The sequence below is a fragment of the Filicampus tigris genome, chromosome 8, assembly GCF_054856515.1.
Source record: "Filicampus tigris isolate MCC_2025a chromosome 8, RoL_Ftig_1.0, whole genome shotgun sequence".
In the NCBI taxonomy this organism is placed as follows: domain Eukaryota; kingdom Metazoa; phylum Chordata; class Actinopteri; order Syngnathiformes; family Syngnathidae; genus Filicampus; species Filicampus tigris.
This window is the reverse complement of record NC_141224.1, coordinates 7784611-7805000: the sequence shown is the minus strand read 5'-3', so window position 1 is coordinate 7805000 and position 20390 is coordinate 7784611. Positions and strand designations below refer to the sequence as shown.

Here is a 20390-nt window from a genome sequence, read left to right as displayed (position 1 = left end):
CATGACACTTCCTGGCAAAGGGTGATTGGCCTCTTGGTTCCCTTTTCTCTCGGCCAAAAAAAGGCTATTGAGGCTTCTGTGATGTTTGGGTGCTCCTCCATGTTGCCTGGATGCAACCTCTCTGCGACCACTCGGCTTCTTTCTGCACCCTTTGGTGCATCAAAAAGGAAAACAGACGCTATTTTGAAAACTCAGATAATTAGCTATATGTACATACGTACAGTTTTATTGGTCGTATCCCAACCACTTGATAGGTGCACTACCGCCCCCAAGTGGTCTGGAGCTACTAAAAAAATGAATTCTTCATTTTTGAACATCCACACTAGGGTAGCCTTCGCACTTGATATTTCCCTAATTAAATGAATGGAAATGCAATTAATCCCTTCCGGCCCTTGTGCTCCCTCTGGTGTGGGTGATAGTGGTGATTGTGTTCCTCAGTAGTAGGCGAACTAGTGCATTTGGACACATTTACTGAAGTAGAAAGAATGAGGATTATAATAATCAACAAAGGATAATCCAGTAAGAAAGTGCATACAACGATGACTACGCTGCTGGGAATGGGATTTTAATACAGTAAATCAATGCAGTGGTGAAGGTTTAAAAAAAAGGCACTAATGAATGTGTTAGTGTGCACAAAAGCACAAAGAACAAGTTGAGCTTCTTTCAGGCCAGGAGAATAAACTGGGGGTGGGGACTTCTCGGAAACCCCCAGTTTAAACCCTAACCCTCTCGGAAAACGTTCCTTAACGGGAAGTTTTCAGGGATAAGTGACCCTGAGTTAAAAGAACTAATGGACAGTAAATCTGATGTTGTCAGTCACTCAGTCGGGTCGACGCTTCGGTTCACACCACCTGAGAACTTTTACGACAATTAGAATTCATCGCACACACACTAGCTGCTGCTCTAAATTGCAAGCAACGTACAGCTTTTAAGAAAGATTTGTAGTAGGGGATTGTTGTTTGTTTGTGAGTCCATCTATTATATCACCAATTAATGTCAGGGAACATGTAAAATATTGGACATTATCAAAACAATGTAACAAGTATGCCTAACCAATACAATGAATAATATGAATGACAACATTTTCATGAAAACAATTGTAATCTTGTCTTCAGACAGGTGTGTCTCCCAATCATGTTGGCCGCCCTCGCTCTGCTCGCTCTCCCATTGTCCTCGACCGCCCAGCCCCATACAGGTAGAATGACATAACACGGAAGGAATCAATCCCCTTGGTCAAAAAAGGCCACATACATCACGATGTTCAATCACATGTTAAAGTGGTTGTCCCTTTTGCCAACTGTCCATGATAAAATGTCACAGTGCACAATACACTGGCAGAGCTATAGGATTTTCTCCTTGAGGGGCCATGGTGGGGCCAAGGATAGGCGGGATAAGCATATTTCAGGGTGGACCAGTGCCCCTGCGGCCCCTCCTCTGGCTCAGCCACTGGCACAATAGAGAAATAGACAACAAAATATTATCCACATAGACAAAAAATAAAAAGCGCACATCGTGCAAAACAACAAAAAAAACCAGAATGACTGGAATGAGAATAATCCTTTGACAGAAAAGTCCATGCACCATAGAAATTAGCACAACACCTTGAAATAACCCAGAGTTAAAAAAAACAACAAAAAAACATAGCATGCATGGTAACTTGGTGCAATGTACTATCACATCATTAATGCAATCACTAATTTTGCCAGTTACTTGAATAGAAATAAACAGAGCAACTGCAAAGAATCCATAGAGTAAAAAAACGACAAAAAAACATCATTAATATGATCACGTCTCTTGCCAGTCATTAACAATAGCCACCACCTTGCACAATAAAAATAAACACAAACACTTCCAGTCCCAAAACTAAAGTTTTCCTTGCAGATGACGCAAACCTCCTACATGTGACCATCACTTCCGGCCCAAACACAACAAGCGAGCTGGGCGCCCCGCTAACATTGCCGTGTCTGGTTTCCCTCGCCCGGCCGCCACCCGCCCCGGCCACCAACGGCCGGCGCGCTGCCCTCTCACTGCCTCGCGTCAGGTGGAGCCTGGTAGGCCACGATGACGACAAGGAGACCGAGATCCTGGTGGCCCGTGGCGACAGCGTGCAAGTGAGCGAGGCCTACCGGGGTAGAGCTTCGCTGCCGCGTTACATGGTCTCCCCTGCTGACCTGACGCTCCGGCTGGAGGGGCTGAGGTACAGTGACGCCGGCGAGTACCGGTGCCATGTGCAGCAGGGACCCGACCACGGCCATGATGTCACGCAGGTCCAAGTCAAAGGTAAAATACAGGCGAAAATAACCACCCAATAAAATAAACAGAACTACTGAAATAATCCAGTCAACCCACACGCAGGTTTGGTGTTCCATCACGGGGATCCGTCGAGAAGCCCCCATGCCTTTACCTTTGAGCGGGCCCGCGAGGCTTGTGTGGGGATTGGGGCCCAAATGGCTTTGCCGGAGCAGCTGGTGGCGGCCTACCACAGCGGGTACGAGCACTGCCACGCAGGCTGGCTCTCAGACCGCTCAGTTAGGTAAGCAGGAGACAAATCCGCCACAAACCGGTTTGAAATGAGTACAATACCCGCTTGAAATCAGTTGGAAGCCGCTCTGAAATATGTGTTGTGCCTATTTCAAATCTGTAAAACCAATTTGAAAACGGTATGAAGTCTAAATTAAACCAATTTCGGTGTAAAGGCGATTGGAGTCAGTTTGAAACATCAAATCGGTTTGAAATTTTTATACAACCAAAGGAAAATCAATTCAAAATCTGAAAAAAAAACCTATTTGGAAAAATGTTGAATCTTGTAAAAGCAATTTGAAATCAGTTCAAATGAGTGTGGAATGATTTTTAAATCTTTGTAAAACTAACTTGAAATCAATTTGAAATCCATATAAACTACTGTGTAATCCATAGAAAACCAATTTGAAATCAGTTTGCAATCAGGTGAAGCAATTTGAAACATATTTGAAAACCAATTTAAATTTGAAATTTATTTGAAACACATGCAAAATGATTTTTACTGATTTGAAATGCTTGTAAAACCAATAAAAAATGGATTTGAAAGCAATTTGATTAAAACCCGTTTAAAATCATTTCAAAACTAGTTGGAAATCCATGTAAACCAATTTGAAATCCGTTTGAAACCTATTTGATACCAGTCCTGCTTATCAGATATGCGGTTCAGAAGCCAAGGGAGGACTGCTTGGGCGTCATGGAAGGACTTCCAGGAGTGAGGACCTTTGGAACGTTGAAGCCTGAGCAGCTCTTCGACGTCTACTGCTTTGTGGGCCACATCACAGGTCTTGATACGCTTCACATTCATATCAAAATAAGTTTCCGTTACAAATATTTCCACAAATGCATCCATCAGGCGAGGTGTTCCATGGCACGGCCCCCCATGGTTTTACCTTTGGGGAGGCCACGGCGTACTGCCTGAGCGAAGGTGCGGAGCTCGCCACCCTCGCCCAACTGTATGCAGCCCCAAACCACGGACTGAGCCACTGCGGCTCAGGGTGGCTGAAGGACGGCAGCGTGCGCCACCCCATGGCCACCCCCGGGGGGCGATGTGGGGAGGTGCCAGGCAACAAGACGGATTTCCCCGAAGCTCACAGCCGCCATGACGTCTACTGCTTCAGAAGTATTAAAAAAGATTTTAAACTCTTTTTAGTTACTGCAATGCGATCGTTTCTTTCCGGTTATCCATGACGACCGCCATCTTGCACAAAGGAAACACGCACATACTCTCCAAGTGTGGTCAAGACTGGTATAGAATGTATGAATGTATTTATTTTTCCTCCGATCTTTCTCTTCAGGTGACTTTTCCACTTCATCTGCGTTATTTCCTCTCACATCTGAGCCAGAGCCTGTCAGCCATCTTCTTTCCACTGCGGAAACAGACACTGGTAGTGAGGAGGTTCAGACGGTCCATCCTGTTACGCAATACCCGCATAAGACCGAGTCTTGGACTTCGGATGATCCTCAGCCTGCACCCGAGAGTCATCCAGCTTCTCCTGCCAGCCTGGAGATCTTCATTACAAAGGCAACATCTGGACCAGAGGACCTCACCAGCCCGTCGGAGGAACACCAGAACACTTCTGCCGCTGATGCTACTAGCAGAAACATGGATTTGACCTCAACTCACATTGAAGAACCAAGTTCCTCCTCCACCGTGTCACCCACTTTAGACAACAGCAAAACACTTGAAGACCATCCAAAGTCTGGAGAGGCGATCCTAATGACCGACTCCTTGGTTACCACGGAAACCAATGCAATCACCTCCTCAGGACCACCTTTGGATCCAAGTAAGTCATGAGAACGGCTTCAGACTTGTGTTGCATGGTGTCCACCATCTCTGGAACCTGTGAATTGCTGCACCAAACTAGGATTTTCGAAGAATGTTACATTATTCCCTTTTATGGGCAGCTGATAGGTGCCAGAAGTTGGAGGACTCCATACAACACACATGTGAAGAACTTCTCAGAAATTGTGTTTATACAGCAAAATATTAGTTTAGCAATTCACCGTGAAGCAACTGCAGTTTAACGTGGTTATCTGGACAGGTGAGGAGCTCTCTGGTGTAGCGTCCATCACGCCGGTGACACGCGAGACCCCTACATCTGAGGTCTTCACAGTCTCTGACTTCAGTTTTAACCGGAGAACCACTTCAAGGACCTCATCCTCTGGGATCCCATCTAGCTCCACCCCGGAGATGCTTACCTTGGGAGACCTGGAAGCAGGCCACAATACCACAGATAAAGATGGACACAAACCTAGAACTGAAACCCCCGCCAAAGGGTTTGGTGACTGGTCGGCAGAAAGTCCAAAAGTAAAACCAGAATCTGCATCAGTTCTGACGGACTCACTGGACCACCAAACTGATCCCAGAACACCTCCTCTATCAGAGAGTACTTCCTCCACACAGAAGGAGTCTGGACTCCACATGGAGTCCAGCACTCCATTTCCTGCTGCATTGAATGAAGCCACTAGCACCACCAGCAGAGCAGCGGTAGGACACGAGGAGATTGGCACTGATGTGGTCTCTGTTCAAAAATGTTCCGGGTGTCACCTTGAAGACCAAACCATAGAGATTGTAACTGACGCGACTGTGGAAAGGGAAGAACCCACGGCTATGGCTGCCAGTCAGGAAGTCATCCTAGGTAAAATACTTCAATTAAGTTCCATCCATCTATCCATGAACCGAAAGCGCTTATCCTCACAAAGGCCATGAGGTGTTCTGGCGCACATCGCAGCTGTCTTCGGGCAGTAGGCGGGGCACACCCCGAACTAGCTGCCACCCAATCACAGGGCACACATAGACGAACAACCATTCACACTCATAATCACACCCAGGGACAATATAGAGTGTTCACTTCACCTACCATGCATGTTTTTGAAATGTGGGAGGAAACCGCAGTACCCGGAGAATCCCCACACAGGCACGGGGAGAACATGCAAACTCCACACAGGAAGCCTGTATTCGAACCCTTTATCAAGTCGTGGAGGCCCATTGCCCATCCCTGCTTTAGTGGATGCATACCATCCTATTCATGTTGTAACGGCGCTCCCTGGTGGTAAAAGTCCCCAAATCCATTTCCTATGAATTTGAGATGCTCATAAAGCCCTCAAAATAATATTTCAATGTTGTAGTCCACTTTTATTCTTAATTCTACAAAGACTAAATTTAAAAATGCTTTGTGTATTGTATATTTATTTTTGTCAACACGTTTTGATTTATGTTATTCTGTTGCATTAGATAACTTGAGCTGATCACAAGCATCTAAATACTATTTAATAAAATATAATATGGATAGTAATGACAAGGAGATGATTGGCTCATAATGATAAGTGGGCATAGCTGGGCAAATGTTACCATAGTAGATATTTCCAATACTAAATATGGTAAAAGTAGAAATATGAGCCTTCGTGTCCAAACAGGGATCTTACCGCCTAACCGGCCATACAATAGTAATGCATTGTTTTCTGCAGACCTTTGCGGGGAAACTCCATGCTTGAATGGCGGCACATGCGTAGATGGCGAGACGCCCAAGTGCGTCTGCCTGCCCGGGTACGGTGGCGCCTCCTGCCAGTCAGGTAAGGAAAGTCCTCCCCACCTGGATGTAAACGTCTCACCCACATTGCCTCTCGCCCTGCAGATGTGGAGGCGTGTGAAGCCGGCTGGGAGAAGTTCCAAAGCTTTTGCTACCATCACGTGAACTCGCGGCAGAGCTGGGAGGGTGCAGAACAACACTGCCGGACGATTGGCGGACACCTGATGTCCATCATGACCCCTGAGGAGCAACACCACATCAACGGTAAAGGATGAACCATTTAAACAACCATAAAATGGCTGCTGCAAACCAAAATGGCTGACTGTGTGTTTTGGGGTATGGCTTATTGAGACTTTTCCGGGGTCTATTCATAGATATACCTGTCAAAAATACAAGCGAACGTGGCTTTGGGGACTGAATTTAAAAACATTTTTTAAATCCTGGTGGTGTGTTACCTTGCCTACAAGCTTCCACTATGAAAGATCCCTGAATATGAGCCAAAGATGGCTGCTTCAAACCAAAATGTCAGACTTCCTATGTATTTTCACTTTTCAGGCATGGCTTCTTGAGACTTTTTTCATTGTTATACTCACAAATGACAGACCTATCAAATTCCATGTTGCAAGCTAGGTGAAACCAACTTCTCGAACAGAATTTTTAAAAACATTGACTGTCCCAGCCCAGGACCATTGCACTGTGTGGTCCCGAGCAAATCTTTGGCTAGTCATCAATCTTTGCCAAAATGCTATGCTGACACCCAATGAAAAAAAAAAAAAAAAAAAAAAATCTTGTATAGTGTCTATCTGATTAGTAAATATGGTTTAAATTTGGTAATAAGTGTACAGAATTTCAGGGTTGAGCAGTTTTTGATGGACCCCTCAAAATCCCAAAATAGCCTTAATTGGCCACTAAAAGCTAAAATGGTAGCCTGACTGTCCTTTTAGCTATGGATCTACTCATGATAGGCCTACCAAATTACATGTTGCTACATAAAACTGCCTTTGGGACTGAATTAAAAAAAAAAAACCTGGGTGCTACCTAGCCAACAAGGATCCTTGGAAACTACCCTAAAATGGGCCTACCAAAATTCCTGTTGCTCCGTGAAAATGGCTTTGGGGGCACACATGTACGTTATGTAAGTGAAACAGAAACATGACACGTGCCCCCACATCCCTGACATAGAACTTGATGTAGTAGATCTGCTCCAGTGTTTAATGGACACCAGACGTTTTCGTCTAACTAGAGAGAGAAGGTCTGCTAGCTTAGATATCAGTTCGACGCATCTACTGCTTACACATTCCTCTTTTTCATGCTTCGCAACCTCCAAAGTGACGACTGTGTTATGGAAGTGTTGTTGAGGAGACACAACATCAGTCTTTCATGTAACAAGGATGTGGTTGGTGTTTGGTCTGTACACCAGGAAGCTTAGATTGTATCTAACGGTTCTTCTGCTTCTCAACTGCCACCATGGAGTTCTTAGCTTTAGTCTGGAAATCCTCATTTTGAAGAACTTTTTGTTTGATATCTACTAACATCCTAACTCTGGTTGCTAGCTTGATGTATGTTAGCATACCAGCTTTTAGCATTTTAGCGTTTTATTCAGTCTCATTAGCCTGACCTTAAGGCATGATATACATCCATACATATAATCAGAGCGATAATGTTTTTACATTCAAGCTCTTTCAGTATTTGATTGCAATCTGTTATCATGTTAGTATTACACCTCCCTGGCACCACGTTTCCACTGAGGCTTATGGTCATCTGGTTTTTAGCCTCTTAAATCGCACTTTTGGATGAACTATAACTGTGCTGTATACCGGTGCAAACTACAACCACAATGTTCATATTCTTTTAAACAAACTCACTTTTTGCCATCCATATTTCCTTTATGTTGACATTAGATAAATACCGAGAATATCAGTGGATTGGACTGAACGACAAAACCATCGAGGGAGACTTCCGCTGGTCTGACGGAAACCGTCTGGTGAGGATGTTTTCTTCCTTTGAAGATCTCCAGTAAGATCCTCCTGTAACGTGGATCTTTTCTGCCTCAGATCTATGACAATTGGCACCGGGGGCAGCCCGACAGTTACTTCCTGTCTGGCGAGGATTGCGCCGCCATGGTATGGCACGATGGCGGCCGCTGGAGCGACGTGCCCTGCAACTACCATCTTTCCTTCACCTGCAAGAAGGGCCTCTGTGAGTGCTACAAAAAAAATCAACTATTCAATTATCCAATTATTTGATTATAATTTTGAAAAATACAAATACAAAAATATCAATTGGAATGGAAAATAGTTTAATTTAATGATGATTCTTTATTGTAATGACAATAAGTTAGTTCATGATTATTTAAATAAAAAATCAATACAAATATTTAATGTATACTTTATGTAAAATTGTTAATTTTACTACTAGATTTATTTATTATTGCTGTTATAGAAAAACAAACAAACCAGTTATTTAATGAGATAAGTAGATTTTTTTTTAAAATGGACCGGTATACAGGTTGTAAAAGTGTCTATTTTACTAATAGATTATATCCAATAAATCAATTAACCAGTGCTTAAATAAGATAACTGGACAGGAAATACAAAATTGAATAAATGCATTTGACGAACCAGTTTTAGGAAGAAAAGGCTAAATAAATGCAAGAAATATATCTTTACTGCTCGTGTATGTTGTCGTCCACCAGCATCCTGTGGTGAGCCTCCTGCGGTTCCCAACGCCATGCCGTTCGGTAAGACGCGGATGCACTATGAGACCTTCGCCAAGGTACGCTACCGCTGCCACGCGGGCTTCGTGCAGAAGCTGAACCCCGTCATCAGCTGCCTACCCAGTGGCCAATGGGAGGAGCCCTTGATCATCTGCCTGCCATGTAAAATACTGCAATGATATATCTATATCTACTTATATATGTATATAATGTGTGTGTAATGGAAGGAGCCAGATGTAAAGACATTATAGTCCATCCTTCTTATTATCCCAGTTAGGAGAAGGAGCCAGATGCACTGTCATGAAAACACATGGCAGTTTCCTTAATCCTTACTGGGACTTTTTTCAGATCAGTCAGATGTTTCCAATGTTATTATTATTATTAATATTATGAGTATTATTATTAGGATTATTATTTACATCAAAATGGCTATGAACATGGGAACCCCCTCAAAAGTCCTTTATATTTCATGTCCGTTTCAGCTGCTTCACATGCAGACCACCTGTTCAGTTTAACTGCTCGCCCCCTTCTCGAGGAGGCGGAGGAGGTCACCACGGAGGTCCACACACAAAGCAGCTCCCCACTCCCAGCACATTAAGAAGAACTTTACTCTCTAACATCTTGCACACTGAAACTAACCTTAGGTTTCCTCCCCAAAACACTGTAATCCAAATAATACAATTTTAGCGTCATTTTCGTTCATAAATGGTGTTTGTGGTTTATGGTCATGAAAAGTGGTCTATTTTATTAAAGCAAACATGGTGGCGCACTTGTGCTTAACTTCTTCTTATCTCCGATATATAGTGTTTTTATTTTACAACATAGACAAAGCCATTGACAAGAAAACATATAAGCATTAAACGGGCAGATGGACAAGCTCATTCATAGGAGGTTAAAAAAAAAAGTTAAAATTTGCATTTAAAACACACACATGTACTTTATATATGTGTGTGTGTGTGTACAATAAAGAACATTTTTTTCGCAATATTTACAATAAATAAATTTATTGATTATTTAATGAGACAAAACAGCTGTATTAATGCAACAAATAGTGAGATTGTAAAAATGAAATTAAAATGTGTAGTGTTTCGAATGTATAAAACATTCAAATATTAAAATAATTCAAATTTTCATTATATAATGACTTAAATTATAATTAGCCAATTAGTATTCTTATATTAAATGCTTGCGTAAAAATCTTAAATACTTTTTCATTTTTGTCATTTACAATAAATAGTTTAACCAATTATTTCATGAGATAAATTAATACAAATAAATAAAATCAATCCATTTTATTTAACTATTTTTTGGAAAAGCAGCTGGATTAATACAAAAAAAATGTTACAGAGTTAAAAAAAAGTTAAAATATTTATATGAAATACATAAAAGTATTTTTACAAAAATAATTCTCAATTTGTATTTTCATTCCAATTATTATTAAGTAAGCATATATTTATTAAATAAATTAAAGTAATGCAATTAAAATGCATTATTTTATTATTTACATTAAATTAATTAATTGTTTACTGAACGAGACAACTGAATAAAAACAAAAAATTTATAGATACATTTTAATAAAACATTTTTAGGGCTAAACAGCTTAAATGAATGCAACAAATGCTACAGAACTCTGAACTGAATAAAAACAAAAAATGTTATAGATACATTTTAATAAAACACTTTTAGGACTATACAGCTTAAATGAATGCAACAAATGTTACAGAACTCCTGATAATGTACGTACATGCTTGGTGGCTTTGCTATTTACAATAAATCAATCAAAAATGTACAACTGCATTTGAATTAACCAATATTAGGCAACAACAAAAAAAAAATCTTCATGAATGCGAGAGTGTAAATGCTCGATTGACATTATTAAAGAAAGGAGCGGTCCCTTATATGAGGTGAAGCTTTCCGACTACCTATAGCAATAAGCTCCATAGAGATGCGACGTGTTATTGGGGAAACCGAATGAGCGCACTCCGGGTTCGGGGATGCCCCCGCAGCGTGACCTGGGAGTCCCGATGGGGAACCGCACGCTGCCGTCTCGCAGCCAGCCGCCGTCACATCGGTCGTAGCCTCGAAAGCGCCAGGCGGCGTACAACTGGCCCACCAGCGCCAGCTCGGCGGCCCGACGGCTGCACGCCCGCCCGGCCTCCTCCAGGGAGAACGCACCTGCGATGTAGAAGACGGAACCTGTGACAACACATGAGGGGAATTTCATTTATTTCACAGGATGAAAGTCGTCTTCTTTCCCCGAGAAAAAGTAGTATCTTTTTTCCCTTAAGAATATGTAAAGAGAAGTATTTTTGGGGGGGGGAACAAGTTGGGTACCAGTTTTTCGGAGAGGAGAAAAAAAATCAAAATTTTCTGAGGGGAAAAAAAGAGAAAATAATGTTATTGTAATTGGGGGAAAATATTTTTTTCAAGAAAAAGCGAAGAATAGTTTTTTTTGGGGGGGGGAATAATAAAAACAAATCATGTTTGTGAAGGAAAAAAAGTTTTTTTTTTGGAGATTCAAAAATTTTCAAGAAAAAACATTTTAATGAGTATTGAGGTAGGCTATGTTTTTAAGGTATTTTTTGTAAAAAAAAAAAATAAAATAAAAAAAAGCAAAATTTTCCTTAAAAAAACAATGTCTTTATAGAAAAGGTATTTTAAAAAAATGAAATGATATTTTACTGTTTATAAAAATGATTAAATACAAATTTTGAGAAAAAAATATTTCAGGGAAAAGAAAGTTACTCAAAATTGAAATATTTAAAAAATAATATTGAGGAAATTACCTGGGGAAATGTTTTTGCTTTTTTATGAACAACAAAAAAAAAAATCTGAAAACAACATATTTTAGTGCGGGGAAAATGTGCCTAAACTCACCTACAGTCAAAGAGGTGAAGCAGAAGGCGTTGAAGCGGTCTCTGTTCTTGTCTTTGGGGGAGTAGCTGCGAATACCTGGACGCGTTTGTGCCCCGCAGGCAGGGCGAGGGCTGATGATGGGGTAGCGGACACTTCCATCCTGGAGCCAGCCTGCTTTGCACCAGTCCAGACCCTCCGTCCAGGCTGCACCACACAACATACAAAAAAAAAAGAGCCCCTTTCACACCGCCTTTCACAACAAATTGGCTCATCAGCGGTATAATGGTTTTGGTAATTGCTTTCAACAAAAAAGGCTGTCACCAGCAAGTGTCAAGATGGACAGTGAGCCATAAGAATTCGGCATTGATGGCCAGTGTGAAAGGGACAAAACTTTCTAAAACAGGAAATTGCTGTTACGGCTTTGTGTATTCAGATAATAAAACGCATAGTGACGTCAGCGACAATTTCGTTCAACACAAAGGGACGTAGCTAGTGAGCCTTGTAACACCTATGCTAATTTCTGTTAGCATTAGAGGGAAGTCCACCCCAACATTTTCTTGACGATAATATGTTGTACTGTATTTGGTACCACTAGTCTAATTACAGCATTCTGAATTTGCATTTGTGGACTATGACTTAAGTAGCAAAATCCACTTGTATTTATCCATCTCAGGAGGCGACCATTTTTTCCTTGTACTACCACTTGCTATCGGTTAAAAATGACATCACAGTTTCTCAGGGCTCAGGTAACAACCAATCAGGGCTCATCTGTTTTCTGAGTTTGGTAGTGTGACATTGGCAAGCCTTTGTTATATTATATGACTTTTGCTCTCGTTTGTGTTCGAATTTTATAGAAAGGTTTATGACTACCACAATAGCGATGCCAGTTTTATTAGCCTGTCTATGGCTCTTCCCACTATGTGTTAGCATTAAGCTCGTTATGTAGTTTGGTTGGATACACGATATGTAATTCTTTGTTTTCTGTTTAGTTTTATAGTACACTTTGTTGTGTGATTTCACCTACCGTGGGAGGGTCAGGAAACGTATGAAGAAGGGTTCAGCATAGAAAAAAAAATGGTTATAGGCCATAAGTTGTACCTCTATAGAGTTGTTCGTAGGAGGCGAGCGTGCCGTCCTGCTCCTCGCACGCCACTTCAGCCTCGTGGAACGTCATCTTGTAGCGGCCTTTTTGACTCTGATACGGAAAAACCACACCTGAAGACAAAAAGCCCGTCAATAAGTCGACACTACAGGAAGCTCACCAGACCTCCGATCATTCTCTGCTGGCCCAAACACTATTTACAACCAACATGAAATGGCAATAATTTATTTATAGCAGTCATTTGTCTTCAGTTCATAATGTGTGTCTCTTGGCTGCACAGCTTGTTAGTTTTCATTAACTTGAATTACCTTGCTCGTGTCTGGTTAATGTGTACTTCGTTGTCTTGTCGGTTTGCTTGTATTTAGTTAGCTGCTTTCTATCAGTGGAAAGTCACTTAAATACACACTGAAAGCCAAGGTCGGAAACTCAGCGCGCGCCACTGCCTCTGATAGGTTACCTTCGATCCTGAGCGTGACCACCACGCTCTCGTCCTCAATGTCGTTGATGAGCTCGCATCGGTACCTGCCGCCGTCTCGCAGTTGCAATCCGCCCAGCTGCAGGGAGGCGTCCATGTTGTGAGCCCGCCGCAGGGACGCCCGCGGGCCCAGCCGCCCGTGCCGTTTGAAGGCGTGGGCGTTGGAAATCATCACGATGTTCTCTGGGCCCACGTGTCCCGGCTCCAGCTTGGTCCACTTGACTTTGTAGTGGTCGGGCTTGGTTTTCAGGATGCACGGTAACGTGACGTTCTCGCCCCGGCGGCCGACCACCTCGGCGTAAACGGGTGGTTCCAGGAGATACTTCAGCTTGGAGGGGGATGTCGTGGGGGACGGGATTTTATTGGCTATTCACGGAAAATTAAAGGAGACTTATAATGCATTTAACACAATTTCGAGGTATCTTAATAACATGTTTGTGACAGTAGCTCTGATGGTTTTATTCCACAGAGTATTAAAGTGGAGTTCTTGTAGGCTGAAATGCTGACATTTTAGGCAGGCACAGCATGGCACAGCTGTTCTTCCCATCCATTTTATATACTGCTTAGCATCACTCAATTTTGCCAAAAAGGTACTTAGGTAGAAGTAGTGGAGTAATTCTAGCTCGTTACTTCCCACCTCTGGAACACTATAAAGCGAAATGCTACCGCTAGGCGAATGGGAATTAATTAGCATAGCGGTAATTGCAAACCTTCAAAGAAATGCTACTAAAACAACCGCGGAGCAGCGACACATACAAACTGAGCATACAACAATACTCACAGGCATTCAGTATATGCCCTGGGAGAAGAAAATGCTCATTACTGCCACTGTTAACTCATTTACTGCCATTGACGGATTTACTTGTCTTTTCACAGTCCAGCCATTCAATCCCAGGAATTTCAAATTTTTTCAAACGTTAGAGTAAAAGAGGGTCTGAAAATGTCTGGCAGTGAATGAGTTCATTAGGAAGTTTGTAAAAACTCGCTTGCATTAACCACATTACAAATGGTGAAAATGTCATGTCGGACCAAAAAATTCATTGACAGCTCGTGTTGTGTGAATCCCCCCAAAAGCTCATTCATCTTGTTTGACAGTGTACCTGAGAGCAGAGGCACGGAGCAGGCCAGGCAGCTCACAAAAACAACCAGAGAGGCACTCATGGTGATGCAAAGCCACGTGGGGGCTCCTTCAAGTTACCTTTTGGTGCATAAACATTTGCTTTTAGGCAATAACAACGTGACAATTAGAGATCAGATCAACTACAAGAAGTTATCTTACATGGTGAAGATTTCTGAAGAGGACTCTCGGTTAAGTCGTTACATTTGTTGATATTGGTCGTTACATTTGTTGATGTTGGTTGGAGGGCTCAAGCGTTCACTTTATTTGAAAAATTTGGCTTGGAGGAAGGGACAGCTGCAGATATGAATACAAAATCATACGTCCACATTACATATAAATACACAGTAAGGGAATGGAACTTGTCATCCTCATTCAACCATATCTGGCCTTGATGGGGTGGCTGTAGCTCAATTCATAGAGCGGGTTGCCCAGTGACTGAAGGTTCGGCTGTTTGATTTTGCTGCTGGTCTTGCCCAGCTCAAAACACAACCCGATCCCAGATAAGCGGTAGAAAATGGATGGATGGTGTACCGAACCGTCTGGGTCTGGAAGTCTCAATCTCAGTACAGATTCTACACTCAAAATATAATAGTCTGACTTACCCCAAATACTTGATTCTCTGGTGTATATTTGTACTTCCTGTACTGGCTCGACAATTCAAGTCGTGAATGTTCAGCTGTCCTCAAGCATGTCAGTCCACTGTCTCGCCCCGTCTCTCGCTTTCTCTCTCCCCTCACGCTGGTCATGTGGTCAAGCGAGCACCATTGTCATCTTCCAGATGTTAATGACTACCAGGGCGGAACCTTCGCGGCTCTTCTGTTGTGTTGTGCCAGCCCGAATGTTGTTGAAGAGCCATGACACTACAGTAAGCTTTCTGACACTGGACAACCTTTACACCACAATCCCTTGATAGTCTTCAGATTTTAGTGCAGCGGCACAGTTTCAAGACACCCCGTGCTGGATGTAGCAAAGCAGCCCCAGAACATCGCCGAGCATCTCGTTTGGATGCTTAATTTCCTGTCTGCAAAAATACTGCAGAGCTGATGCCACTTGGCAAAAAGCTCCAATTTTGTCTCAAAGGACATTTAAAGCTTCGTGACTTGCCAATAGACATCTTGGCAAATTCCATTTTGATCAAATATTTTTGTGACTATTTTGGCTTTTTTTGTCTTTAGCAGAAGCATATCAATAATTTTGCCCATGTTGACCAGTGTGTACAAATAACACCGTACCTGATGTAGAGGAGGCTTGGGCATGCTCTGCATGGGGCTGCTTTGCTCATTTGAGACTGGATGCAAGTGACTCAGGGCTTATTTTAGACTTGGCAAAGTGATTAGCTGCCTTTTTCTGGGATACTCAGTTTTTTTTGGAGACTTTACTTTAGATACATCTGGAAGGATCTGAGGCAAAATAAATAATCATTTTCCCTTGTTGAATCCCTCGCAGAAGTAAATGGTGTTTTCTTACAACATACAATGATGACGTAACGGTCCATGTCACAGCAGGCTGAGCTAGCGGTTTATTGACACAGGTGGACAAAAAGTGCGGACAACAAGTCTTCTTGTGTCTATGTGTGTGTCCGTGTGCGTGTGTGTGTTGCAGCACTTGGCAGCCAGCACTGAAGCTGGCATTCACGCATCTTTATGGTCGCTCGGTGAGAGGAAGCTGTGTTGGCTCAGTGACACAAGGACCACATTGTGACACTTTCATTGTGTGTACACACACACGCACACACACATCTGAGGTGGACACAAGAGGAAATAAAGGAGTCTTTTTTGTGTAGCCTAACCATTGTTCTCTTTATCAATGAACCTCTTTATTGGCCTCCAATTAGTATTCACCCCAAAACATCCTGCTGCACTCTATCTATCTATCTATCTATCTATCTATCTATCTATCTATCTATCTATCTATCTATCTATCTATCTATCTATCTATCTATCTATCTATCTATCTATCTATCTATTTATCTATCTATCTATCTATCTATCTATCTATCTATCTATCTATCTATCTATCTATCTATCTATCTATCTATCTATCTATCTATCTATCTATCTATCCATCCATCCATCCATCCATCCATCCATTAAAAAAAAAACTGCAATTATCCATGCCAATGACATATAGTGACAACCGGAACAATTAAATGCTTTCCCACTAGATGGCAGAAGTTCCAATGAACCTTTACATCCCTTCATACAACAGAAAAATAATTTGTGTTCAACAAAACAATCAATGAGACGTGACTCAGTGAAGTCTCAGGCTGGCTGTAAATCACGGAGCATGTGGTTTTCCTGAGACTTCTGAATGTTATTCAAATCCCTTTGAAGACTTTAGCGCAATTTAAAAACTAAAAATACCCTACGTAGCGGATGTGTGATCGCCACTAGGATGTGCGCACCGCTATGTCTAACACACTACTACACTACACGATCTACCACGCAAGGAAAACATGTGTTTTTTTTTATTGCGTGTGAAATAAATCCCATAAAAGTCCTTAAAATGTAAGTCTCGTCATCCACTTGTACACCTCTCTGTGACTCGCCTAGTCTCTCTGTTGCAACCTGCTGATGATAATCTGTGACATTGATAACCTCTCATTTCAACGTTAATTAGCAAAATCCTTGAAATCCCCTTATGTCTCCGGAAGAGGGCACAAATTCCCAATACAAATGTCATTGATTGCCATTTCACAATGCGGAAAGAAAACCAATTAATGAATCTTTTATGGAGGGGCTATTAATACAGCCCTGTGAGGCTTCACCTATTGCGCATACCAGAAAGAGCCCACTCATGATATTATTCACGTTTAGACATCATGAGACCAAAACGACAACTAACTAACAACTGATCAACAGTATCTTACCATCTTGAGGCTTCAAAACCAGAAGTATCACAGAGTGTATTCATCAGGTTGCGACAGAGATACAGAGACCGGAAGCGTCACAGAAAGGTATAGAAACGGACATCCTTGGATACTTTCAACTTCTTGTTTGACAACAACAACTGCTGAAACAACCGAACAACAACACAACAATTTAGAGGTCAAATTAGATTCCTTTGTAAAGGTTTTAGTGCATTTTAAATTGACTCTGGAATTTTAAGACGAATGTCCAATATTATAATCTTTTTATGAGTAAGGTAGAGTATGCGCCTTAGCTGCTGTGACAGGCTTTCACTCGCGGGGCCGCTCGGGCAAGATGAGCGGGGCAGATAGGGCGGCGCCCGGCTCCGTCCTGCCGGATGGCGCGCTGAAGCGGTGCGTAACTCGAATGATGAGAGGCGTGACGGGCGTCGGGTTCACGCCGGTGCTTGAGTGTGGATGTTGAAGTATGACGGCCAATAAGTCAAACATTCTTTTCTAGGAGACCAGTAGAAACATTTTCTTGTCACAATGCTGCTGAAAGCTTGAGGGCGCTCACCTGTCTGAATGCGACACTGTGTTCACTTTTCCTGCAGCTACATGCAGATGCTCTGCTTGTCTTGACATACTGTACCTGACACATGCATGCACACATGCACGCAAACACGCTAGAGATCTACATAGTGTTGCTAGATGGACTCGACCGAAGTATTTGTTTTTCTCCGCCTAATTCTCACAATTCGTCTTAAAAAAAAACAGTGGAGCACATGAAGATATTACGCAAGTTTAAAAATATATTGACAAGATGATGTGATGTACACTAATTATTAGTTTCTTTGTTAGTGTGTTTTTGTGGCATTTTAAAATAAAATGTTATTAATTGAATGTAAATAAATCTATTTTGATCATGATAGAATAATACAGTATTTGGTAAGTAATTGAATATTTACATCATTCAAAACTAAATAAATGTACAACACAAACAACATTAATAATGATAAAACACTTCTTAAATATAACATACAATGATTACTTTTTATTTTTTACACAAGTGTAAATAAATCAATACATTTGATGATAAAATATAATATATGTTTTACTTCACAACCACAATGTAATAATTTGCATTTGAAATAATGATAATAATAATAATAATAATAATAATAATAATAATAATAATAATAATAATAATAAAGAGGAAGATAAGAGGAAGAAGAAGAATACTGTATTCAGTCACTAAACAATAATATCAATTATTAGAGTTACAAAAAAGGTTACAGCAATAAAAACGTATTTTGGCAAAAGTACAGTAGAGTAAAATAATTAAATGTAATATTGTTTCTGCACTCAGTTTGTTTTTGTCTGTACTGCACAAGAGGCATTATGACTTTGATTGACACTTGTTTTTACACACATTCTCTACATGCATGCAACGCACGCGCGCATGCACAGTGCTACTGTGCGCATGTGTGCATGCGTGTGCATGAAGCTCCATTAAAGGCTCTTTCACAGGAACACGCCCAGCAGGTTTGGACCTGCATTTTTGTTCATTTTTTTTCATCTTCTGGTGCCATTGATACCTCAGATGAACAGATTGTCTTATCAGGACTGAGGCCCCGCAGCCGGCCCCCCGGTTCTGATGCACTGATTGCCACTTGCACCGCACTAGCGGTAGACACACTTCAACCTGAGGATGTAGCATGGGCGACACACAAAATACACACTGTGTATAGCATGTGCACATATTCAATGGATTCAAAATCAACATGAATTAATAAGTAGTTCATAAAACAATTAGTCCTGTCAAGCGATTTTTTAAAAAACTAATTAATCGCAATATTTTCCATAATTGATCGCAATTAATCGCATTTTTCAACTACAATTTTTATGAAGCTTGGGACCGATATTTACTTGAGTAAAATCTTGGAGTTAACGTGGAAAAAAAAAAAAAGTATATTTAGATTCAAAAACTATTTTAATAGCTTTCTTTGATCCTTGTATATGATTATTTTCCTGTAAAATACAACAGTTGAACGACCAAAAATGTACAGCTAATATGGTATTTGATGAATCTCCATAGTTAATTCTTTAACTTTGCCAGTCCTGAAAATAATTAAATAGAGTGTAAAGAATTGAAGAATTTCTACATTATGAATTGTCATTGTGATCTGGTGTGTGCCCCTGTAACACAGGCAGTTATACATGGAAACGGTCGCCACGGCAATCGATGAAGCCTCGCCGTGAAAAATAGACTAATAACGGACTGCAGACGGATGGCGGACCAATAAAGGCGTTTCCGTCTATACTTAATCTGTCTATTAAAAAAAAAAAAAAAAAAAAAAATTCCGTCGTTAGACAACCGTTAGCAAAACGGGCATCCGTCAGTAACGGATAAACGTACCGGTCCATCAGATAGACGGAACGCCCAGCTCTGACTATAATATTAGTTGTTTTTCACAGATGGGAAATAGTACGCCCCTATGAGTATTGTTATATTGTTTGTCTGCGTGTGTTGAGGCACCGTTTGTGTGCTTAAAGGGATATAACACTATGACACTGATGCTAGCCTTGATGCTAGTCTATGGAATTGTTACTTTGTTTGTTAGCATTAAGCTAAATGTACTTATCTGAAGAAAAGCTTGATGTTTGATGCTTAGTTTGGCAGCAAAAGGGGAGTGGCATGAAACAGCTTGAAGGCTTTTTGTTTTGAAGAATTGTTGTTGTAGAATCAGATAAACCGCTGCTTGTAAAATAAAATCCCCTTAATGACAGCTGGCATCAGGTTTAAAGGAAATTCAATAGTATTTTGGCAACTTTTCCTCAACAACTATTACATGTAGCGATTAACTTGTGTACCCAATCTATGATCTACAATATAGTAAGTTTTACCAATTAGCGACAATTATGTACAGCATTAACAATTATCTGCAAAATGCAACTATGACAAAACTATTAAGGACTACGACTATCATGAAAGTATTAAGGTCAAATACTTGGAGTTATCTACAGGTATGATCAGTCATGTGGTGTAGGTGAGAGGTATTCATTGTGTGTGTGTACGCGTGTGCGCGTGTGCACGCGTGTGTCATCACAAGACCAACACGAGGTGTCAACTATGTGCGACCAGTTTATTCACTGTATGGCAAACTTGCTTGGCATTGCTGATTAAACATTTCCTTCATCAATTCAGAAGCGATTTTGCTGT

At 41.2% G+C, this 20390-nt stretch overlaps 2 protein-coding genes across 5 annotated transcripts in view; one reads left to right on the top strand and one right to left on the bottom strand.

The window, feature by feature from the left end:
• bcan (brevican) overlaps nucleotides 1-9535 on the top strand; it is a 10914-nt gene extending 1379 nt beyond the window's left edge. Inside the window, exons 2-14 of the mRNA XM_086039140.1 lie at nucleotides 1116-1195; nucleotides 1882-2280; nucleotides 2356-2533; nucleotides 3175-3302; nucleotides 3374-3640; nucleotides 3816-4304; nucleotides 4563-5159; nucleotides 5989-6093; nucleotides 6156-6314; nucleotides 7952-8034; nucleotides 8105-8249; nucleotides 8746-8928; nucleotides 9249-9535. Of these exons, the coding sequence (XP_085895266.1) occupies nucleotides 1116-1195; nucleotides 1882-2280; nucleotides 2356-2533; nucleotides 3175-3302; nucleotides 3374-3640; nucleotides 3816-4304; nucleotides 4563-5159; nucleotides 5989-6093; nucleotides 6156-6314; nucleotides 7952-8034; nucleotides 8105-8249; nucleotides 8746-8928; nucleotides 9249-9364 (2929 nt within the window). The 3' untranslated portion in view covers nucleotides 9365-9535. The remainder of the gene's footprint in view (nucleotides 1-1115; nucleotides 1196-1881; nucleotides 2281-2355; nucleotides 2534-3174; nucleotides 3303-3373; nucleotides 3641-3815; nucleotides 4305-4562; nucleotides 5160-5988; nucleotides 6094-6155; nucleotides 6315-7951; nucleotides 8035-8104; nucleotides 8250-8745; nucleotides 8929-9248) is intronic.
• A 790-nt stretch (nucleotides 9536-10325) lies between these two features.
• hapln2 (hyaluronan and proteoglycan link protein 2) lies at nucleotides 10326-17542 on the bottom strand. 4 transcript variants are annotated; one of them, XM_086038101.1, is made up of 7 exons: nucleotides 14922-17542; nucleotides 14479-14613; nucleotides 14300-14397; nucleotides 13182-13565; nucleotides 12721-12837; nucleotides 11644-11826; nucleotides 10326-10962 (listed from the first exon to the last, which is right to left on the bottom strand). In XM_086038101.1, the coding sequence occupies exons 3-7, from the start codon at nucleotides 14358-14360 to the stop codon at nucleotides 10685-10687; spliced, it is 1023 nt and encodes a 340-aa protein (XP_085894227.1). In that variant the 5' UTR covers nucleotides 14361-14397; nucleotides 14479-14613; nucleotides 14922-17542; the 3' UTR covers nucleotides 10326-10684. The 4 variants fall into 4 exon arrangements, with proteins under 4 accessions (XP_085894227.1, XP_085894224.1, XP_085894226.1 ...); XM_086038098.1 differs by having other exon boundaries at nucleotides 11648-11826; XM_086038100.1 differs by having other exon boundaries at nucleotides 10326-10941; nucleotides 11648-11826.
• Nucleotides 17543-20390: the final 2848 nt, after the last annotated feature.